At 38.9% G+C, this 25,494-nt stretch overlaps 1 protein-coding gene across 2 annotated transcripts in view; it reads right to left on the bottom strand.

Moving 5' to 3' along the window:
- The window catches only part of COL4A5 (collagen type IV alpha 5 chain), a 197,305-nt gene that overhangs the window by 17,349 nt on the left and 154,462 nt on the right, over positions 1 to 25,494 (bottom strand). Inside the window, exons 37-42 of one of the 2 annotated variants that reach the window (XM_056538786.1) lie at positions 21,481 to 21,607; positions 20,540 to 20,620; positions 19,120 to 19,218; positions 18,992 to 19,042; positions 17,134 to 17,319; positions 1,642 to 1,775 (exon numbers count right to left, since the gene is read on the bottom strand). In XM_056538786.1, the coding sequence (XP_056394761.1) occupies positions 1,642 to 1,775; positions 17,134 to 17,319; positions 18,992 to 19,042; positions 19,120 to 19,218; positions 20,540 to 20,620; positions 21,481 to 21,607 (678 nt within the window). Of the gene's footprint in view, positions 1 to 1,641; positions 1,776 to 13,420; positions 15,269 to 17,133; positions 17,320 to 18,991; positions 19,043 to 19,119; positions 19,219 to 20,539; positions 20,621 to 21,480; positions 21,608 to 25,494 lie in introns of those variants that run through there. The other variant, XM_056538787.1, reaches the window with a different exon arrangement.

Here is a 25,494-nt window from a genome sequence, read left to right on the forward strand (position 1 = left end):
TGCCAATAAATAATTGAGTGTGAAATGTTACATATTGGTAATGTGCTATCCAAATTGGCACTGTTTAGATGTCATGATATGTCTGCTATATTGTCAGTTTTGAATTCTTATTGTAACCAATGCGTATGGTGATCTTGTATCTGTTGTATCCTTCCCTTTTATCAGTCCCTGTGCCACATTTACCCCTCTCATCGCCACCCCCCATGCCTAATCATCCCCCATGTCTCATCATTTCCCCCTGTCATAGACCACCACTAGCCATACAAACAATAAGCCTTTAGTGCCTCCCCCACCATCATTTCCCCGTCTCATCATCCCCCCACCCTGTCTCATCATGTCCCCCCATCATTCCCCCTAATCATCCCCCACCCTGTCTCATCATGCCGCCCATCATTCCCCCCTCATCATTTCCCCCTGTCTCATCATCCTCCCACCCTGTCTCATCATGTCCCCCCATCATTCCCCCCTCATCATCCCCCCCAACCTGTCTCATCATCCCCCCATCATCCCCCCCTCATCATTTCCCCCTGTCTCATCATCCCCCCATCATGTTCCTCCTATGCCAGTGGTCTTCAACCTGCAGACCTCCAGATGTTGCAAAACTACATCTCCCAGCATGCCCGGACAGCCAATGGCTGTCTGGGCATGCTGGGAGTTGTAGTTTTGCAACATCTGGAGGTCCGCAGGTTGAAGACCAATATGCTATTCTTCCCCTTTCCTTACCTGGCTGCGCTTCGGCTGTCTTGCGGGCTGCGGTCATTGAAGCTGATGAGTGACGTCCTCTCCCGGCTCCTCTGCGCGGCATCACGGATGTCACTTTTCAGCGGCGACTACAGGAAATGAAGTGACGTCACTGATGCCGCGCAGAGAAGCCAGCAGAGGACGTCACTCATCTTCTTCACTGACCGCAGCCCGCAAGACCCGCCGCCTGACCTGACCTTCCGAAGCGCAGCCAGGTAAGGAAAATAAACAAAACTATGAAAAACAGGGAAAGGGGGGAAATCACTTGTTTTCTCCCGCACTATCCACAGGTACTGGTGGATAGTGCGGGAGACGCTGATTAAAAGGTAGCGCAGATCCAGACAATGTAGGGCTCATTTTAATCAGCGTCTCCCGCACTATCCATCAGTACCTGTGGATAGTGCGGGAGAAAATAAGTGACAGTTTTCCTTTATAGCAGAGCGGGAAGGAGACGCGGCTGGTCACTGATTTAAAGTGGCCGCGGACGTGCTGCTAATACTTAACAAGCAGCCGCTGCTGCGGCGGCTTTAAATCAGTGACCAGAAGATTTAATGGCGTATAACACGCAGGCAGACTTTTTCCCTTAAATTTAAGTTTTAAAAGTGCGTGTTATACGCCGATAGATACGGTATATTTATATATATATATATATATATATATATATAAAACCTCTCTTTTTGTTACAATAGTTTTGGGTATTTGTTAGCACCTTTTTTTTTCTTATTTTTATGGTGCTGGTCCACATGATGGATAATAATTTGTTAATAACTCAGCACTTTTATGGAGAGCCACACAGCTTTGGGTCACAAGTTACATGAGGTTGGAGACTAGTTTGAGACTACTGTCTTAAGGTATCATTTAGTTTTAATGAGAACGGTAAAATCTATATTTCTACATTACCGGTATTCCTGGTGTTCCTGCTTCTCCTTTTGGTCCTGGGAATCCAGGTTGTCCAGGACTGCCAGGATTACCCCTTTCACCTTTGAAACCTCCACTGCCTGGGGGTCCGCGAGGACCTTCTTGGCCAGGTGGACCTTTATTTATAAAAACAAAAAGTTAGGAAGAAAGAGTAAGATCCAAATTGACATGATTTAAAACTATGTATACATGCACACTAAAATAGAATAACAATACCTTGTGTTATATTAAAGATGTGTTTGTCTAATGTAAGTGCGATGTGAAATGCTTATATGAGTTGTTTGGAGAAACATTTTTTTTTATATATGCATGAAGGTGATATCAGAATAAAAAAAGAACTGATACCTACCCCGATACCCCAAAGCTGCCGCTCTGATGCTCCTAGTCCTTGATCATCACTGCTTCTTCCTGGTTCTAGTGACGTTTAGTCCCCACAAGAATTGCCTGCTCAGCCAATCACTGACAAAGGCAGGAAAATGCTTTGGTCACCGAATGACTGAGTGGACAGTTCCTGCAAAGACTTCACATCACAAAAGCCAAGAGGAAGTAGTGATGAGTGAGGACAGCAAGCGTTGGAATGGAAGCTGCAGGGAATTGGTCTTGGTAAGTATTACTTCTTTTATAACCTCACTTATTTTTACATCACCACCAGCCAATCTCTTTAAATAAACTGTAACTATCTTTAGGTGTCAGAGGAACCATGGTGTTCCCTGGAACCTGGTAAGGGGTTACCTGAAAATTGGGATAGCAAACTAATTTCAGCCTAGTCAAAAATGCTGGGTGTTAGGCAGGCAAATGACTTAACTAACTTCTGCCACAACCATGCATGGGACAAGAATTTGGGAATACATTGCTTACTTATACACCAAGCTACTTTAAGGTGAGTATAGCGGAAAATGATTAATGGGTTAGGCCCTAGGTAACAGGGTCAGGAATGAGGAATGACTGTTTAATATACAGCATTAACGTGAACTGCAACTTATAGTGGCTGCAGCTTTGTGCATTATCATGTAAGGGACTGTAGTGCTACAGCTATGCAATTTCAGAAGCCATATAACATTGTTTTCTAAGATTGGAACACAGTGGTATGCTTCCCCTTGACTACTATATTCTACTCCAAAAATTGTACTACTATGTGTCACCTATTAAGCTACCTCTACAAGAAACATTCTGCATAGTGTGCTGGGGTGAACTCTAAAGCTTTATTCAGGTAATGCAGACTATGGCTGTGCTCAGTTTCAGGTCTGTGCAGAAGAGTTTACTTCATCAAATTGAATCCCTGAACAATGAAGCTATTGTGATGGAAGTCAGCGCGACCTAGAAAGTGGCACTCTTATGTGCATGTTTTATGAACAGGACTCGCATACTGTACAGCATACAGTATGTTACCATTCAGAAATATAATACAGACATTGCTGAGGACTAAAAATATAGGACATTTTTTAACAGTATAAATACAGAATAAATAAGATTATTAAGAGCAACAATCCATGTAAAAAAATAAGGTTTGCATCTAATTTTTGAGGACTTGTTTCATTTTAAATGCCAGATGTAGATTGTTATGAAGTGAACATGTACATGGGCTAATAGGTGAATTCTTTGGCTTACTGTGAATGCTGAAACACAATATACGACTGTAACCTAGCCCTACTCAGTTGGCTATTATGGCAGAAAGCGGCTCCTGGTCTGATTATCAGTTTCTGTACGTGAATTTATCATCACTCCCCAAAAAACAATATAGTAATTATTCTTTACTATCTCGCTACGTATACTTTAAATAACGTATCATCTATTAAAAATCTAACTTTTACCCAGACTTTTATCTGATACTTTCCAGCAACTTCAACAATCACCTTTGCTACTCAATACTACACTAAGAGCGTCTCTTTTGCAGGAGGACCCTTTGATTTTAGTGAGAAATAAGTAATGCCTAATGGTGGTGCTGCAGAGTTGTTCATTATAGAAGATTTATCTATCTGCTATAAGTTTGCTTTTTAATGTTAATACAAGATGAAAAACAACTTTGTAAGTGAAAATATACTGCATCTTTTACAGCCTACTGTGTTCATTGCTGCTTCCTTACTTCTAAACATGAGAATTTCTTTCCCATAATTCAGAATCTGTGGAATAAGCTTTTACCAGCTTAGTGGAGTAAATTACATCACTTATGTTGAAACACGCAGGAAAAGAGATTTTATTTCAGCAAGACAAAAGTTAACTTAAGTCAGTGTGACCAAGACCGCTGTAAAACTAAAGAAAAAGAAGCAGTTCACTTCAAAACAACTTCAGGTCTGGCTGTTCCTTCTGAAGGTAAATGGAGCTGTCTGATCTGACATTATATTGTAATTACTATGGTTACACCACAACCACAACATGCAATGAAAGAAGATGGCGCATGTTAAGATCTAACCTTGAGGACCTGGGAGAGGTTCACCAATGCCCAGTGTTCGATGTTAGAAATGTCACACAACACAAAACAAAATCACCAGTTAATATACAGCACAAAGTAACATAATCACCAAAAGATGTTCACAACAGGAGGTTTTCATGCACAAAACACAAGCATTGTTCTCAATATCAGGCAGGAAGAAAATACAAGGTTATTCCAATAATATAAATAAAGGATTTAACATGGTAACTGGATAGGCATGCTTAAAGGGGTACTCCACTGGAAAACATTTTTTTTATCAACTAGTGCTAGAAAGTTAAACAGATTTGTAAATGACTTCTATTTAAAAATCCTAATCCTTCCAGTACTTATCAGATGATGTATGCTCAACAGGAAGTTATTTTCTTTTTTAATTTCTTTTCTGTCTGACCACAGTGCTGACACCTCTGTCCATGTCAGGAACTGTCCAGAACAGGAGAGGTTTGCTATGGAGGTTTGCACCTGCTCTGAACAGTTCTTGACACAGACAGAGGTGTCAGCAAAGAGCACTGTGGTCAGACTAAAAGGAAATTCAAAAATAATAGAACTTCCTGTGGATCATACAGAAGCTGAAAAGTACTGGAAGGATTAAGATTTTTAAATTTACAAATCTGTTTAACTTTCTGCACTAGTTGATTTAAAAAAAAATGTTTCTGGTGGAGTACCCCCTTTAATTCATTGATGTCTTATTTAAGGATATAAGCCATTCACTGACACCGGTGTAAATTATGAATTAATTTCAGAGGTAAAAAAAAAAAGACTACTTTTAAGGGAAAATGAATTAGCGGACCTCAGGGAAAGCATCCGGAGTGGCAAACAAAATTGACATACATATTTTAATAGGATTTTCAGCTCACAGAATGGAAGGTCTGGAATGAGGAAGCACTTAGTATTTCATGACTTTCTGAACAGTATTAACTAATGCATATACTATGATACTATAAACAGGCACTAGATCTAATGTTTGGAGCTGTGTCCCACACTGTATAAGGCAAATGCTTCAACTGCAATTCCTAATACATTGTTCTTATTGTTAAAGGGGTGCTTCAGAGAAAAATAAATCTTTCCAAAGCAACTGGTGGCAGAAAGTTATACAGATTTGTAAATTACTTATTTTCAAAAAAGTGAAGCCTTTCAGTACTTATCAGCTGCTGTGTGTCCTAGAGGAAGTTGTGTAGTTCTTCCAAATCCGACACAGTGCTCTCTGCTGCCACCTCTGTCCATTTAAGGAACTTTTTTTTTTTAGAAATATTGCTACAAGGCAAAAATTATATGACCTCTTAACCACAACTGAGGTGTTCATATGTTGCATTTTTACAGCATTTCTTTTTAGCTTTTTTACCATTTTTTAACAATGTTTTTTTGCTGTGATTTTCAAAGATTGCTGTAAAAATGGTGCATTTTTATAACAATTTATAAATAATAATAATAGAACAAATCATATAAAACATTTAAAAAAACAAACAAACAAACAAAAAACCAATTCAATATGTGAATATAGCCTCAGGGAAGGTGTATAAAAACTATATATCCTGATCCCATAGGGATATCAGCAGCAGCAGTATACAGATCGAGTATAGTCAAGTAAGAAGAGAAGTGGTCTGTGAGCTGCTAGGAGAGATCTGATAGGTGATGATGTAATCATGTAGTCCGTCGGAAGTCAGTGGGTGATCACATGACCCAGTTACAGCAATGAAGCGCATGGATGCAGCTGTGCTGCGATATAACAGATGGCACTGTAGGACTAGTAATGGTAAGTGTGCATAATATGGGATAAAAAAAAAAGCCCAAAACATCGTCTGGGCAAGCATATGAAGACAGAGCACAAAAGGAGAAGGGAAAAAATATAAAAGGTAAGATGGAGACTTAAAACAAAAATAATTAATGGTCTCAGCTGGCAAATGAGAAAGGAATAGGTAAGAATGTGGATGAAAGGAAAAGAATAGGGCTCAGCGATGAGAAAACCACTGAGTACCACTACTAATATAGACTGCAAAAGGCACAAAAATAGTAGAGCTGTGTCTGTGGGGTCAATGGGGTTAGTATGCTATATGAAGAATCTATCCTGTCTATATTAGCATTTTAATACTTGATGGTTCATTAATGGTTTAGTTATAATTCAAATTATAAACCTGCTCTTCTATTTCAGGGCAATTTGTTTGAAAAATAAAGCACTCGTCTTCAATGTACAGCAACATTGTCATCTCCTTATTCCCTTCTCGCAGTTATCTACTTTATCTGCAAATAGCGAATATATTGGCAGCAACGACAACAATGACCAATGTCACCATGCACTTTGTACATCATGACATGAATAATGGATACTTTGCATTGTGTCTGCTCTATCAGTAATACATTAATAAGGTCAATTCAATAACCACTGTGTCAGTGAATAGTTTATAATACATGATATGTCTGGTCATAGTACAATTGAAGCAGGGTTCAGTGATACACTTAGCTAGTGACCCAAGGATCTTTCATATATAATATACCGTTCACCCTCTACAAGAGAAGTAGGTCGACCTTGTCACTCCAGATCTTTGCAAGCAACAGTGCCCATTGTTCTAAGCTAACAACACACTATGAATTGAGTTCAGAAATTAAGTGTTAAAGGTTTTCTACTTCTGCCATAGAATATTATAAGGTATAATTATAAGGTATAATTCAGTGCATTTTATACTCAAAATAATAAGATGATTTACAAAAAATGTTTTGCCATTTGTAGCTTCTTATAATCTCACAGTAAGTTATCTGCTCATATTACGAAACACAGCTAATGTACAAAACAGGAAATAAAGAAATTAGGCTTCTATATGATCCTATTATCTGAAGACATCCAGTATACACATGTGCAGTATCTGAAGACATAAAAAGAGATTTATCAAAACATGTGCAGAGGAAAAGTGGAGCAGTTGCCTACTGCAACCAATACATTGCCTCTTTTACTTCTCAGAGACATTTTTAGTATAAGAGAAGCAATCCGGTTGCTATGGCAACTGCACTACATTTACTCTGTGCAGGTTTTGATAATATCTTCCCCATGGACAGGTAAGTTTGCAATTTTAGATGAGGCTAGAGAAGACCCCCCTCTGTCACATTTTCCTCAATTAGGATATCTAAATCCAAAGTGATTGGGGGAAGTGGTGTTACCTGACCTCCATGTTACTCTATTTTCACATCACATTCATGTGTATGGCTGGTGTATAGTTCAGATTTTTCCAATCTCCCAATTAATAAAACTGCTTAAACATATGCACTTGTATGCCACCTGCCGCACAGTCCAGAACAAGTCAGATGGCAACCAAAGGAAATCTGTCAGGTAGTTTTACATAGTATAACTATTTTCACAGTGCCAGGTCAGGATTAAAGACAAATTACCAATTTGTGAACATCTGCTTGTGAGATGAGCAATTTGTATTGTAAAGCACTGCTTTAAAGGGATACTCTGGTGCTTAGACATCTTATCCCCTATCAAAGGATAGGGGATAAGATGCCTGATCATGGGAGTCCCACTGCTGGGGACCCCCGTGATCTTGCACGCGGCACCCAGTTTGTAATCAGTCCCCAGAGAGTGTTCGCTCCGGGTCTGATTACCGGCGACCACACGGCCGGCTGCGTGTGACGTCATGCCTCCGCCCCCGTGTGACGTCACGCTCCGCCCCTCAATGCAAGCCTACGGGAGGGGGCATGATAGGGGATAAGATGTCTAAGCACGGAGTACTCCTTTAAGCAATTTAGGTATGGAGTTCACCAAAGCTTCATAGCTTGCCACTGGAGTCCTCCTCGACTTCTTCATGACTAGATCACAGAGCCTGAGGATGTTAAAGACCTTGCGCTTCCCCCAGGGGTCAAGTCCAAGGAAAAAAAGATAACACAAGACATCCACTCAAGGGCTGGTCCTGCAGGACTCCTGCTAATGGGAACGGTGTTCCTGCTGTGAAAAAGTGCAGGAACTAAGTTCCCACACATTTCTGCAGGACTTGAGGCCTAGCTCCCCCACCTTCCATTTCAGGATGCTCCACAAATTCTCAAAGGTGTAGACATTAATGTGTTGAGTTATTTTGAGGGGGAACAGCATTAAACACTGTTATACAGGCTATGCACTCACTATTTTGTAGCAGAGTGTCATTTTAATAAAATATTTACAAAAATGTGATGGGTGGACTCACTTATGTTAGATACTGTTATGTGCCTACAGGACGAGGCCGATCACCTCCAGTGTCCAGCATTTTTATAATCTATCGCTGTCTGCCCAATCCTCTACCTGCATTTGGATGACAGCCTCTGTATTGTAGGGGACAGAAATGCTAGGCACTTGAGGCAATTGGACCCACCCTGTTGGCATTTGCTGCTCATTTGCATATGTGTAAAAAAAAATTGTTGATCAGCTCACAAATAGAAGTACACACATCTAAATGTATTCTTGTTGAGATGATCGTACCTGCTACCCAGCACTCTTTAATAGTTACACTATGAAAACCCAACCGACAGATTACCGTTAGGTTACGTTTCCACACAGATTTAGTTTTTTTTAGCATTTTTTGGAAAACTGACACTGCAGTTTTTCAGTCAAAGTCAGAATTGTATTCAAAAGGAATGGAAAATATACAGTAAATACTTATACTGCTCCATCCCACTGAATCCACTTCTGACTTTGGCTCAAAAACTGCACAGTTTTCCAAAAAATGCTCAAATAAACCAGTGTGGAAACCTAGACACTCTGATATAAGTCTAGTCCACACAGTCTATGGATTTATTCAACATATCCAGCATATACACCTGATGTACACACATGGTTAAGAGAGAGCTTTAGGCATCCTTGATCAGTAATTAGGGTATGTTTACATGGGCAAAAATGCTGCATTTTCCAGCTCTTTTTGACTTTAATGTGAAATGTTCAAAAAACATGTGGTTTCAATAAACAGTGCTGAAAATGTCTGCACTGAAAAAAGAAGTGAAATGTCACCTTTTGTTATTGCTTGGAAACTCACATTGAATTCAATAGTGGCTGGGGAAAAAAACAAAACACTAGAAAAACCACGCAAGAAACCACCTCAAAATCAGCACCAAAGGATCCACAGCAAATTCCATGCAGATTTTTAGGTGTTTTTCATTTAGATTTTTTTTCCCATGTGAACATACCCTCACTGTATGGATTTAGTGGACCCATGTATTGGGAAAAGGACAGGAGAACAGTATTTCCAATTCCCCACCAAAACTGAATTGTAATTATTTTCTGTAAATTTACATATAAAACACACATAAAACAGAGCATAAAAAATAGATTGTAATTGCACTTCAAAAAGCATTTAGACTGAATTTGTAAGTACTATGTTGTTTTGATGCGGCTCTGTAGAGCAGAATTGGCAGATGCAGTGAGCTACAAATCACATCTAATACATGAGCTGAGCTTATGATCAGTGATAGCAGGAAAACCAGCTATAGGATCCCTCTTCTGCTTGTTCCCATGGAAGGCCATACTTAATTTCAAGAATTAGTTTACTTAAGACAATTCTCTAATTTCTCTTAAGACACACATTTTTTAAAGATCAGTGTTTGGGTTCAGCAAGGCTCTCTTAGGGTATGTTTACATGGGCAGGTTACTTGCAACTCGTGAAAATCTGCAACAGACCTCATTGAGGTCATTGTAATCTGCTGCAGATTTCTGGCTGTGGTAATTCTATTGTGGTAACTCCGCAGCAGGAGACTCAAACCAGAAATCTTGCAACCTACCCTTAGCGTAGTTACAGAACAATATATTTATCATGAAAAGCAACCTTAAAGGGGTACTCCACCACAAACATCTTATCCACTATCAAAAGGATAGGGGATAAGATGTTAGATTGCGGGGGGTACTAGCCGTCACGCCCCCTCCCATTGACCTGAATGAAAGGGGCGTGGTATGACATCATGAATGTGGAAGCTGCAAGCTTCTGAGTTACTGTTGCTGCTGCTGTCGGCATGGAGATTGCGGGGGTCCCCAGCGGCAGGACCCCCGTGATCTAAAATCTTATCCCCTATCCTTTGGATAGGTGATAAGATGTTTCCGGTGGAGTACCCTTTAATGATATCGCTTTGCCCTATAAGGGTACATCTTCGTGCTGCGGTTGCCACTTGTTGACAAAACCAGGCCCACATGCAGTGCCCAATGATTATACAATGTTGCCAATATATTGTTCAGCCATTGGTTTTGCCAATATGTGGTAACCACAATGTTAGAATGTACTCTCACAGAACTCTCTTAGTTATTACCATGTATACAAACATCTATGTTCAAACTATTTTGTCTGCTTATAAACAAAGTAACTTGATTTCCCGGTGTGGTGACCATTTTGGTATTACGGTTCACTCCTTCTACAGTCCCCTCTTGCCTACATATATATTTTGTATTGTATTTTGTAGTAAGTCATTGATTATCTGTACAAACATATTTACTACAAATTACAAGAATGGAACTATGTGCCAAGTGCATTGTAAAATTATAATTTTTACTAGCAAAAACCTGACTGGGGTGGTATGCTGTTTTTTCTCTGTAAACATGAGACATTATTTTCATTAGGAGATCCTGCCCATCCTTTAGTATGACAACAAACCACATAAAACGTGTACATTATTTATGATCTCGTTTTCACAAGTATATGGAAATGTTTCCCATGTATGGCACAAAATCATAAAAAGCTTTATAAATAATGCAAGTGATTATATAGACAAATTACATAGCTCTCTACTATATAACTTATTAGTACTGGGAACATTATCACTTATTCATGATGACAATTCTAACACATTATAGGACAGTAGACAGAAAAGTCATCAAGAACTCACCTAACTTGGGTATAAACAGATTTCAATACTTCAGCTATGCCTTAACAACCTTGTAACTAAGTCATAACAGTGACGTATTGAAGGCTGTGTGACATTACATAGTAGTGTGTGACACTGTCTGACACTGTCATGGTATGCCAAGTCATTGCCATGTTAGATTGTTTGAGTTGTCAGATTTTGTAAAAATGGCTGAAACTTAGATGAGTGGTATCATTTGGGACTTGTGCTAAAGAGAATATGGATTTAAAAGGTCACTGCTATTTCATACAACTTTCCTACGTTTAATGGATGTAGGGGTAAGGTTTAGATACTGCTCCATGCAGAAGAGAGCATAGATGTGTACCTCCTTTGAGCATGTCTTTATCCTCCAGAGGATCCACACTGCCCCGGAAATGAAGGCTTCTCTCTAATCTGCGGTATCAGTTGAGTGCTTAGTGTAACCCCTTCCTTGCTTTAATTCTTGTTTCTTTTCTACTCACATAGGACCTTGTAAAGCCATTGCATCAGTCATCTCTTTTCCCTCCACATGCCATCCATAGTACTGTAAATCATGCCTAAGCACAGTGTCAGTCTGTATAATGCAGTGCACTTTCACTATAACACTATTATAGCAAAGCAGAAAGGAATAGACACTGTGCTGTTATTGGTCAGACAATTAAGGGAAACTTGTGTACTACAAACAGCCCAGCTCTGGAGCTTCCTTCTGAAATGGAGAGAATGAGAAATAGCTGTGCACCATGAGGGAGTCTCAGTGGCTCAATAACAGCAGTGAACACTAAAATCAACTATCAACTACTATGCAGGTTTTTAAACATATTAAAAATTAATTTAAAAAGCACACACAGATTTCATAGCACTGTACACTCAAATTGATCTGGCAGGTTCGCTTTGAATGATTCAGAAAATATGGCTTAAATATGGATAGTGTCATTTCATTATCCCCACCTTCATGGCTGCTGAGCGATATTTCTTATAACTCATCAACTTAGCCTGCCCTACAGAAAGGGGGCCTATAGAAATGTACACAATGACCCACTATGACATAAACCCAGCATTATAACATTATTGTCTGTTATTGTAACCATATGTGCAAAATCTCAGAAACCCCCTTCATGACCATTACCCAAACTGCAAAGCGGTAACCTGTTATCTGTTGAGAAAATCTGAATTGCTTCTTTTCTAATTTCATGCATTTAATGTATGTGCCATTGCTTAAGCTTACACTGATACACTAAAATCTTTGTATTAGTGGATGCTATGTTGGACCCCCAGGCAGGCCAGTCTGTGCTGCCCCCCTTCCACAGTTTTCCAGTGAAACTGAGTTTCTGAGTTCCACAGAGTAAATCACGTACTGTATTCTGTGAGGTGAAACTAATAATTGTTTTAACTAGGTAATTTGCACAACCTAATTATAACAATTACAGAAGCCCAGACATCTCTGAACAGGGACTGGCCATGGCATGATACCCATTTCTCTGTGCAAATGTGATATTTCCAGGTTGACCTATAATTTAAAAAGAACATACAGTTCTTCCTCAGTCACTTGTCAGAAGTAGGTGGCTTGAATAAAAACTCTGTCAGAATATAACTAACCACCACGCTGCTTAGCTTGTCTTTTGACAAAACACATCATATGCTGACACAGCTATGGTACTTATGCCAGGGGCACAAAATACTGATAATACTATTAATTGATAATACATTTGATTAAAATAATATGACTCGGGGAGAGTCCTTCATAGAGGACCTCTCCTGTCGTGTTAGTTTTACTTAAAGGCGTTGTCCAGGATAAGAAAAATGCTGCATCTTTCTTTCTTCACTCATGGCCTCAGGTTGTGTCTGGTATTGCAGCTCAGCTCCATTGAAGTGAAAGGGACTGAGCTGCAGTACTACATAGAGTGGGAGAAGAGTGGCACTGTTTTTGCACAAAAGATGCAGCGTTTTTCTAATTCGGGACAACCCTGTAAATAATAGTATCTAGAATAAAATGTCAGATCTTGATTATCTTTCTTCAGAATGCATTGCTGTTCCTCTGTTATTCCTGCTCGAAATGTATTAAAGGGGTACTCCGGTGAAAAACGTTTTTTTTTTTTTTTAAATCAACTGGTGCCAGAAATTTAAACAGATTTGTAAATGACTTCTATTAAAAAATCTTAATCCTTCCTGTACTTATTAGCTGCTGAATACTACAGAGGAAGTTCTTTTCTTTTTTAAACACAGAGCTGTCTGCTGACATCATGAGCACAGTGCTCTCTGCTGACATCTCTGTCCATTTTAGGAACTGTCCAGAACAGCATATGTTTGCTTGGAGATTTCCTTTTACTCTGGACAGTTCCTAAAATGGACAGAGATGTCAGCAGAGAGCACTGTGCTCATGATGTCAGCAGGCAGCTCTGTGTTTCAAACGGAAAATAATTTCCACTGTAGTATTCAGCAGCTAATAAGTACAGGAAGCATTAAGATTTTTTAATAGAAATAATTTACAAATCTGTTTAACTTTCTGGCACCAGTTGTTTTAAAAAAATCACCGGAGTACTCCTTTAATATATTGATGTTTGGATGTTATAATTCCCATTGATACCAGAATACTCCTTTACAATTTGAGGCTATGCTCACATCTATTTTACACACAAAGAGACCGAAAGAAAAGACATATGCTATAATACGCACAGAGGAACAGCCATAATTCTATACTATGAAAATGAAAAAGTGAAGGAATACCAGGCTTCATCCTGACTATGTCGCACTGTAAGAAAACAGTCCACATGGATCTCATTCTAATAGATGCGTTCATCTTAACTAAAGCTGGGCATATAAAGTGCAGAGTGCATGTAAACCAATCAATCTCTGTACCCCTGCACACATTTTGTATGGATATCCTTTTTCAAGTAAATATCCTTTTTAAAGTGAATAAAGATTCAGCCAATTTGGTTTGTGTGTTTGTCAACATCTGTCAAAAGTGTTTTTTAAAGGACAGGTACACTTTAACAATGACTGACGTACAGTAGAGTACATCATTATTCTGCTGGGTTTATAAGTAAATAATGCAGCATTATGGGTAATACAGCAATATCTTTATTTTTTAGAAAAAAAGTACACCTTTGGGAAACCAAACACAATGACTAGTTGACTGCACTTGATCTATTAAAGTCAATAGACACACTTCGTGCTTCTATATACACTTTGATTACCTTTTTGTCAGAATCATAAGGTATACCAGCGACATAGCCCCAAAACGTGTTGAGAATGGAGCCTTAAACAACAATCTCAGCAGCATCAAAAGGTCAAGAACAGACCCTGAAAATGCTCCCATCAGTGTAGAAAGTGATTAAAGGAGTTTTCCAAGACTATTAAATTGGCTTTCTATCCTCAGGATAGGCCATTAATGTGTCACTGGTGGAGTACCGACCAGAGGCTCCGGCATATGTACAATGAATGGGGCTGGATGCAGATGGCTTTGTTCATTGTGTAGTGGCAGTGATAGGTAACTGCAGCTCAGCTCCCATTGAAGAGAACAAGTAACCACTACACCAGTGATTCCCAACCCCGGTGTTTCATTACCAGCAGGTAATTTTTATTTATTTATTTTTTAAATCCCCCGCCCCGCCTGCGCCTGTGAATCATGGCGGTGCAGAGGGGAAGGGAAGCCTACGTGCGCATTGCACACACAGCGTCCCCCTCCCCCCTGCGGTGCCGTGAGTGAGTCACAGGTGCACAGGCCGGGAAAGGGATAAATGCAGGGGATGGTGCACTGGCCCTCGGACTATCCTTCCCCCGACCCTGGACTGTGTTCCCGGACCAGATGGAAGGGAACGATGCAGATTTTAGAAGACATTCTAGAAGATATTTGTGAGTTGCTGTATAAAGCAGCATTGTAATCTACATACCCACAGATAAATAGATATTGTGCATTGCGGCCGTTTCCCTTTTTTTTTTTTTTTTTTTTGCTCGTCAACTTCAGTAGGGGTTCCCCACGAAAAAAAATGTCACGAGCCAAAAAAGGTTGGAAAACACTGCATTACACAACAAACTAAGCCACCTGCTCACATTTCGGAGACCTCGGAACCAATTTCCTGTTTTCATCAAATAATATTTTCAGCATACAATACTCATTCTGGAACCATGTAATGTTACATGTTGAGGGAGCACTGTACAGCAATATGATAAACTACTTATTCACACAAAGGCATGGTTCAGTAAGCGCCCTAGCATGTACAATGACACTGATACATGTGATGTGAATTGGTAAATCAATGACTTGGCATACCATAGACCACTGTTCCTGAAAATAGCCAGTGATTTAACATTGTCAGTTTACATGCAATAATCTAGCATTTAAGGGCTGACCTTCAGGGCCTGGAAGTGAGATCACAATTCAAATATCCATTTCCATATTGATCATTAGATGAATGAGGGGGAAACACGAAGATTGTTAGAAATATTCAACAAAAACAAATCCTACATTCTGGTTACATATATTTTATTTCAGCAAGTCCCAAACGTACCAGTGGAAACAAATTATTATCAGTGTTGTTACAAAATATGATGCAGAACTGAAGGGGAGAATGCTTACTGCATTGTATTACAACAGTGATCTTTGGACAATACAGTAGAGCATCATCTATGTAATACTGGTTTTATCAGCATCATAGAATAGTCTTTAGATAACCTCATCTACCAGTTTGTATTTTATGCTTTTTTTGTCTGTTTTTGTAATTGATGTCGGACTTCACACCAAAGCATCGCACATGCAGCATTTTAACAACATGTCCTATTGGCCTGTGGGACAAAGGGCCGAATTGCTGACCTTTGTGAACACTGATAATAGCTTGCTTTATCCACATTAGCACATGCACAAATAAACAAGACAAAATGGTTCTTTCCCACAATACATGCAATAAATACAAGGCTTACAAGGAGAGCATGACTGAGCAGGGATGTGCTAGACTTTTCTCACTGAACACGGGCGCTGCAGATTGTCTGTTGGAGAGAACTAATGATCTGCTTTCTCATACAAGACATAAGTACAAGATGTCACTTCCAAACTGACTCCAATTGATGTTTTTTTTACGATGTATAATTATCAAATGCTGATATATTTAAGAGCTTGCTGTACAAATCTGCTATATTGTGCTAAACATATATTGTACTGAATGTATTAAGACATTATAATGGACTCCCAGCTTAAACCCCTAGTAACCCTTGATGTTTCAGAGCCTGTACAGTCTATCATCCTCTCAATATGGGAGGTGAAGTTTTTATCCTAGAAGATATGCAGTGATCTGACTTGGTTACTTTTTGCTATAGGTGTTTACTATCTAAATGCAGACAACATAATAATTCTTATATGTACTTCTGACAATAAAAAAAGCAGTGCCGTAACAATTCAGAATAGCAGCTCTAAAGCTAATGAGATGTCAATGACTACTAGTATAACTTAAAGAAATATATAATTGTTACTAGTCTTCACTCTTCAATAGAAGTAACAAAAGAAGCAAACAATGTGTTTATTGGCAAGTGACCTTCATCCAATGTATATATCCATTTACTTTAATAGCATTCCTATACACACACAGGGAGTCAGTCATGTTGTCCTTGTACAAATGAGATAACAAATATATGAAGATGCTGCACGCAAAAATGGAACGCAAAGTGAGGACTGATGTTCAGTGGATTCCGCTGTATAATGCAATGAGATGAAGTCAATGGAGTGCGGGAATTAGAATCGCAGACACAAGGCTCCAAATTTGTTCATGCTTCTGTGCCCCCATGGATTTCACAGTGTAGAAGGCAATGATTTTTTTTCACACGTGCTCACTATGTTCATTGATTGGGTGACCATGAACGGAATTGCCATAGATTGTGCCAAGGCTATTTGTGCTCACTAGCTTATTTCAGTGACATCATGCTGAAACAAGTGCTCTTTTTTGAATTGTTTTTTGGCTACCAGCTATTAGCCTTTCAGCAACAGAAGCAACAATCACATTTTACTTATTATTATCTACAAATCCATTTTTATATTGTGTGCTTCTGTTGTATCCTATATTACTGTATTGTATTTATTGAAACTCAATATTTTTATTGTGTAGTTTTGCTATTGGTGAGTTACTAGATTTCAATGATATTTTACCTTTTGGTGTGAGAAATAAAAATTGATTCTGAAACTAAATAGCTGGTAGCAAAATAATTACTCACAGTGATATAAGAGTAAATGTTTTTACCTGAGCGTCCGGGAGGTCCTGGTGGTCCAGTATTTCCTTTAGGACCTGGTGTGGCTAGTCCAGGGAGACCTGGTTGTCCTGGTGGTCCTGTGCTACCTGGACGTCCAGGATAACCACTGTCTCCTTTAGTGCCAGGAAATCCAGGAGATCCGGGGGGACCAGAAAATCCTGGCTCACCCTTTGCACCTGCAAATACAAAACAAAATGAAATACATTGAAATGATCATTAACTTTTAATACAACTCACGCTTATTCAACAATATATGTGAGCAGTATCCAAGATGCAATGCACTTCCATTAAACATTTAGCTTTTTTTTACACTGAAAAAAATGTGTCTAAAGTTTTACTAAGGGTCTCTCTCCTACTGAATTTGCCGTTCACTGCTGGTAGGTTTAATCCATCTTTAGTAACAGAGACATCAAGGCAGTGCTCTGTGTAAAACTCAACCATAGTCCAGTTCGCTTCCTTCCAGGTGGTTGGGTACGCATCTCAGCCAGGTGCATAAGCAATGAAGAAAGGTTAATCCAGCAATTCCAAAACAAAACTTCGGCTTTATTTTCAGTAATGAAAAGCGGGCATGCGCTTGAAAAGATTCTGATGGACTTTTATGTGTGCCAACACTTGGGTAATGTTTTGCTGGTTATTTCAATACAGCTGAAGTTTCATTTTGGAAGTGGTGAATCATCCTTTCACCAAGACTGAACATTGGAAGTGGTGGTGAGGCCATCTTTAAAAGTTCACTGCAATGTACAGAATATGCCTCTGCTTTCAGCCACAAGATCGCTTCTCTGCTGTCTCTGTTACCAGCTTTAGGATTGCTACCTCTGCTACCAGTTTTATGATTGCTGTTCTACTGCCTCTGCTAACAGCTGCAGGATTGTCATTCTCCTGCCTCTGCTATCAGCCATAGGATTGCTGATCTCTTGCCTTTGCTACTTGCCATAGTAAAGTTACCTAACTTTTCCTCTTCTCATCTTATGGATCTACAAGCTGCTGTATTTTCTTAGTTGTCATACTATTCTTAAAGGGGTACTCCGCTGCTCAGTGTTTGGAACAAACCGTCACGAGCTCCCAGAGCTGGCTCCAGCTTTCGGAACAGTTTGTTCCAAACGCTGAGCAGCGGAGTACCCCTTTAATGTCAGCCAGCATTTGTCTTGGTGATCAGTTACATTACTATCTGCCTATGACTGTGTGGTGAATTGTTCTTTCAGGCTTTTCAGCACTTCCTATCAGGTTTGCTCATTTAGTATCCTTGTAGATTTATTTTGGTATAATAATCATCACTATAAATCTACACAAGTAGCTGCAAAATAAAGAACACATAGGTGTAGCTAGAACATGTAGGGGAAGGATGCTGGACTAAAGAATTAGTTAGTGGCTCGCAAACATATATGATTATAATACATATAAGTATGTATACATAGAGGGACAGGCAATCATATCGTGGCTGGCAACCTATTGGTTTATAGTACTGTCTCTAGATGAGGTTCACAATACTCTGCTTTAGAGAGCAATGTAAAGTGCTTAGGAGCAGAAAAAAGGGGTAAAAGGACATAAAATACAAATAATGTAGCTAAAAAAATGGTTCAACCATTGCCTAATCCTTAGACAATGAAGACCGGGCTATATTTCAATTATTCATGAAAACGCTATTTAACAAAAAGAAATGTAATGGGGGCATTTCTACTACATATAAGCTAAGGAAGACTTGTCCCTGTGGCCTTCATGTGTAGTAATAAAATACAGAGTAAATGTGTTGCTATAAGAAATAAATTAATACCAGATATAATTTCTATGTATAGAAGTGCTCAGTGTTCTTTGGTAGCACGTGAAACCTTTTGAGACATATGTAAATACCTGGAGTCCCAGGAAGTCCAGGCGTTCCTGGTGTCCCAAAGCCTGGTAGTCCTGAAACAGAAGCATAAAACATTTTTAAAAAAAATCAGGCTGATGAGAAGTTATGGTCACAATTGACAGTCACAGACCTGGTTCTCCTTTTAGGCCAGCAGGGCCAGGAATTCCATCTTGGCCTGGTTGACCCTTTTCACCTGGAGGTCCTGGAGGCCCAGAGCGCCCAGCATCCCCTACAAAATATATTAAATGTGTCAATGCTTATAATAAAACTATAGCCTAAATATGCCATGTATTTTTTTTCTTCTCTTTCTTCTTTTTTTTCTTTTCTTATTTTGCAAGTAGACTTATGCCAGTTAGGCTGTAGATAGGTACTTCAGGGAAAGCAATGGGTAGCTGGAATCTAATGTATATATATATATATATATATATATATATTTTTTTTTTTTTTTGTGATGATTCCTTGCATATGTGTGTATTATGTTACTGTAACAAAAAAATCGTAATAAAATAAGAGTAAATCTAAAGATGCATTGTATTTAATACTTTGTTATTGGTGAGCAAATCTAATCAGTTCTTCTGTTCCACCATGTTCACTAACCAATTACACTTTTATAAGATATTACTGATATATAAAAGACTGAGAGGTTGTCAATACTGTCCCCTTTTACTCCCATATTAGGCCTTGTTCACATTGCTGTTGGACTCCGTTATTCCACCAATCGGTGTGTGTCTGCTAAATCATGATGTTGATACAACTACCTCTATCTGCCACAATCATCTTAGTGAGCAGTTACTTATTAATTATTCATACGTGCTTTTGTATATTTCTTGTGCAATTGCTGGTAGGTTTTCCTATCCTGCTCTACCATTAAGACTTTGGGGCATCTGAGTAAGGCAAGCCATCATTTGAACTCCAGGAAAGTGGCTGTCATAGGTGAAGTCTGGATCTGCAGCCTAGTGACCCTCCCATACAGTTAGCGCTAAAGTTTATTAGCATATTACTTTGCTTTATCGACATATCTATTAAGCTAAAATTTGGCCTTCAGATATCACAATCCTACACATACTGTATAAAGACAAGTAACAGAAAAGTGTGCAACAGATTGGTATTCATGATTGTGTAAAGAACAAGGAATATAATGAGCATTAAAACTAGCTGATGGCTGAACAATGCTCCATTACTATATATTGGTGGGTAAAAAGGCATACTGCTCAACCAAAGCAATGGTGACAACTACACAACATAAGCTATAAAAAACAACATTTTATAAAAGTACTTATAAAGAACTTTCTCTGTAAACTGCTCATATATTTCATAAATGCTCTTTTCCTCATGGAGTACATTATTGGGCTGACTGTATCTTAAATATCAAAGGTGAATTAGTTCAGATATCAAATCCTTTCATTGATTTCTTTGTTTTCCTCGAGGGTGAAAAGATGTCGTTCATAAATATTGTATATCAGCTAGAAAAATAACCCTTACTAAAGTCAAGTAGCATGAACACATATTTGTCCAAATAATGTATGCAAGCTTTACAATAATTTTTTTACCCCTTGGTCCAGGTGAGCCCGGACCACCAGAGTTTCCTGGAGGTCCATCAAGTCCTTTTGATCCCGGAAGACCTGGAGCACCTAAAAATGATTAAAAAAAAAAGCAAAAACACCGTATTGAAGTGAACATTCAAAAAATCATTTCATGGTGCTTTTAAGACATCATGTGCAATACATATGTGGAGCCTTTTGGGATACAGGTCTCTAATTTCTCCTAATTTACTAACAGAAATTTTTTTCAGCATTGTCATGTTATGGAGCTGCGTCAGTCACAACAAGTCCTTCACCTTCTCATTTCCTGACCCCTTCCCTCTTCAATTACTACACTTCTACATACTGCCTGCATCAGTGCCAAGTCTGTTGTAATCCCAGGTCCTTACCAACCACTTCCCACCTTAGGATGTAATTGTAATGTAATGCGCCCTCACAACATGACTGTGCGGTGCCAATGGATTGTTGTCATACCCAAAGCCCCCATGCATCTGTGATACGCATTTGCAGGGTCTAAATTGCTGGAAAATATACACTGCACTAGAAATGGTATTGCATTGTTTTACTAAAGTGGGGAAAAAAATGTAAGGAATAAGAAAGTTTTAAATAAAAAAAACAATAAATTCATTTTACCCTTTTAAAAAATGATTTATAATGCAAAAAATGGTGAATAAAATGATATCACCACAAAAAGAAATCTAAAATATTACTCATATCGCATTGTGAATGACATATAAAAAGTGGACTTACTCATATATATATATATATGTTATTATTATTATTATTATTATTAAAAACAAAAGTTAATCAATTAGGTAGATATATGTACCCGAGAATGCTACCAATTAAAAATCTACCTCTTCCTGGAACAATGTGAATCCTTTATTGTTTATAGTTTACTGTATATCTGACATGCAAATAAGTTTCAGATATCAATCTTTTCAAGGTACCTGAAAATCCTGGGGCACCTGGATCTCCTTTAGGACCTGATACTCCTGGTAATCCAGGCAGTCCAGGGCTTCCTGCTTCACCTTTAGTACCTGGCGTACCTGGAAACCCAGCAGGTCCAGGTTCTCCCTAAACAAAATAAAAGGTACTGTATACATTAACTCAATAATCACACATTTACTATTTATATCACGATATGTAAAAGATAAAATCATACAAAACATTCAGTGTATTTTTTTTGTACATTCGAATCAATGAATAATTTGATATTTAATTTTACACATGGTAATCTGACACATATTATGTACAGACCTGACGCAGGAACTCCGGCTAGGACTACACAAATTTATGATTGTGGACTTGAGGAAGGCGCCAGCGAGTGCCGAAACGTGTTGTCCTGTTTTTACTTCTTGACTTCTTTTTTCAATAAAAGTTAGTCCTGCATAAGTGCTGGCTCATACCGTTTCTTGACTTCAACTATCGCCATCTGACAGTAGCGCTCTCAAAATCCCCCCCACTTTTACTCCTCCTACTTTGCTGACACACATTAGCAATTTATTTTGTATTTTAACTATTGGTCAATAAATCTGACTTGCAGGATTTTACTTCTTTAACCCCTTAAGGACAACAGGTTTTTCAGTTTTTGAACTTTCATTTTTTTCTTCATCACTTTCAAAAAATCATAACGCTTTCAATTTTGCACCTACAGACTCATATGAGGGCTTATTTTTGGCGCCACCAATTGTACTTTGTAATGACATATCATCAATCATTTCACCACAAAATTTACAACGAACCCAGAAAAAAAATATTTGTGGGGTAAAATTGGGAAAAAAATGTTTGGGGGTCTTCCGATTCTATGCAGTGCACTTTTCGGTAAAAATGACACCATATATTTATTCTGTAGGTCCATACAGTTACAATGATACCCAATTTATATAGGTTTTTCTTTATTTCACTACATGCACCAAAATTAGTTTGTTTAACCCCTTAAGGACCCAGCCATTTTACACCTTAGGACCAGAGCGTTTTTTGAACATCTGACCACTGTTACTTTAAACATTAATAACTCTGGAATGCTTTTACATATCATTCTGATTCCAAGATAGTTTTTTCGTGACATATTCTACTTTAACATAGTGGTAATTTTTTTTGTGGTAAATTGCATCCTTTCTTGGTGAAAAATTCCAAAATTTTATGAAAAACTTTGAAGCTCTCTGCTTGTAAGAAAAATGGATATTCCAAATAACTTTTATTTTTATTCACAAATACAATATGTCTACTTTATGTTCGCATCATAAAATTTATGAGTTTTTGCTTTTGGAAGACACCAGAGGGCTTCAAAGCTCAGCAGCAATTTTCAAATTTTTCACCAAATTTTCAAACTCACAATTTTTCAGTGACCAGTTCAGTTTTGAAGTGGATTTGAAGGATCTTCATATTAGAAATACCCCATAAATGACCCCATTATAAAAACTGCACCCTCCATAGTATTCAAAATCACATTCAGTAAGTGTTTTAACCCTTTAGGTGTTTCACAGGAATAGCAGCAAAGTGAAGGAGAAAATTCATAAATTTTTGCACTCGCATGTTCTTGTAGACCCAATTTTTGAAATTTTGCAAGAGGTAAAAAGGAGAAAATTTTTGCTTGTATTTGAAACCCAATTTCTCTCGAGTAAGCACATACCTCATATGTCTATGTTAATTGTTCGGCGGGCGCAGTAGAGGGCTCATAAGGGAAGGAGCAACAAATGGTTTTTGGGGGGCATGTCACCTTTAGGAAGCCCCTATGGTGCCAGAACAGCAAAAAAAAAAACCCCACATGGCATACCATTTTGCAAACTAGACCCATCGGGGAACATAACAAGGGGTAAAGTGAACCTTAATACCCCACAGGTGATTCACGACTTTTGCATATGTAAAAAAAAATAAAAAAAATTTTTACCTAAAATGCTTGGTTTCCCAAAAATTTTACATTTTTATAAAGGGTAATAGCAGAAAATAACTCCCAAAATTTGAAGCCCAATTTCTCCCGATTCAGAAAACACCCCATATGGGGGTGAAAAGTGCTCTGCTGGCGCACTACAGGTCTTAGAAGAGAAGGAGTCACATTTGGCTTTATGAAAGCAAATTTTGCTCTGGGGGCATGCCGCATTTAGGAAGCCCCTATGGTGCCAGGACAGCAAAAAAAAAAAACACATGGCATACCATTTTGGAAACTAGACCCCTTGAGGAACGTAATAAGGAATACAATGAGCCTTAATACCCCACAGGTGTTTCACGACTTTTGCCTATGTAAAAAAAAAATATTTTTTTACTTAAAATGCTTGGTTTCCCAAAGATTTAACATTTTTAAAAAGGGTAATAGCAGAAAATACCCACAGGGGTTTCACAACTTTTGCATATGTAAAAAAATGTTTTTTATTTTTAACTAAAATGTGTGTTTCCCCCCCCCAAATTTCACATTTTTGCAAGGGTTATCAGCAGAAAAGACCCCCCCCCAAAATTTGTAACCCCATCTCTTCTGAGTATGGAGGTACCCCATAAGTTGACCTGAAGCGCACTGTGGGCGAACTACAATGCTCAGAAGAGAAGGAGTCATATTTGGCTTTTTGAGAGCAAATTTTGCTCGGGGGGCATGTCGCATTTAGGAAGCCCCTATGGTGCCAGGACAGCAAAAAAAAAAAACACATGGCATACCATTTTGGAAACTAGACCCCTCGGGGAACATAACAAGGGGTAAAATGAACCTTAATACCCCACAGGTGTTTCACGACTTTTGCATATGTAAAAAAAAATATTTTTTTACTTAAAATGCTTGGTTTCCCAAAGATTTAACATTTTTAAAAAGGGTAATAGCAGAAAATACCCCACAAAATTTGTAACACAATTTCTCCCGAGTACGGCGATACCCCATATGTGACCCTAAACTGTTGCCTTGAAATACGTCAGGGCTCCAAAGTGAGAGCACCATGCGCATTTGAGGCCTAAATTAGGGACTTACATAGTGGTATTCTACGCCAGTGATTCCCAAACAGGGTGCCTCCAGCTGTTGTAAAACTCCCAGCATGCCTGGACAGTCAATGGCTGTCTGGCAATACTGGGAGTAGTTGTTTTGCAACAGCTGGAGTCTCCGTTTTGGAAACAGTGGCGTACCAGACGTTTTTCATTTTTATTGGGGAGGGGAGGGGGGCTGTGTAGGGGTATGTGTATATGTAGTGTTTTTTACTTTTTCTTTTATTGTGTGTTAGTGTAGTGAAGTGTTTTTAGGGTACAGTCGCACGGGCGGGGGTTCACAGTAGTTTCTCGCTGGCAGTTTGAGCTGCGGCAGAAAATTTGCCACAGCTCAAACTTGCAGCCGGATACTTACTGTAAACCTCCGCCCATGTGAGTGTACCCTGTACATTCACATTGGGGGGGAACATCCTGCTGTTGAAAAACTACAACTCTCAGCATGTAAGGTCTATCAGTGCATGCTGGGAGTTGTAGTTTTGCAACAGCTGGAGGCATACTACTTTGGCTGGGAATGCTGGGGATTGTAGTTATGCAACAGCTGGAGACACAATGGTTTGCTACTTAACTCAGTGTTTCACAACCAGTGTGCCTCCAGCTGTTGCAAAACTACAACTCCCAGCATGTCCGGTGCATGCTGGGAGTTGTAGTTTGCAACAGCTGGAGGCACACCGGTTGTGAAACACTGAGTTAAGTAAAAAAAAAAAAACTCTGTGTTTCACAACCAGTGTGCCTTCAGCTGTTGCAAAACTACAACTCTCAGCAGTCACCGACAGCCAACGTGCATGCTGGGAGTTGCAGCTTTCTATATGAAATGTTATTTCCTTTTTGTAACAATTATGGCTTTTAAAATCATAGCTTTGTCCAAGCTGAAGCATGAACAAAGTCCAGTAAGTGAGGGTGAGTGTCAGGATCCGGATACTGTAGGGATACTGGTGGTGGATCCTCTGTGTCAGTGGGGTGATGACGTGGGCCGTACCAGGGATACGGAGTCTAAGGGGTTA

The sequence above is a fragment of the Hyla sarda genome, chromosome 9 (genome assembly GCF_029499605.1).
Source record: "Hyla sarda isolate aHylSar1 chromosome 9, aHylSar1.hap1, whole genome shotgun sequence".
NCBI classification, from domain to species: Eukaryota; Metazoa; Chordata; class Amphibia; order Anura; family Hylidae; genus Hyla; species Hyla sarda.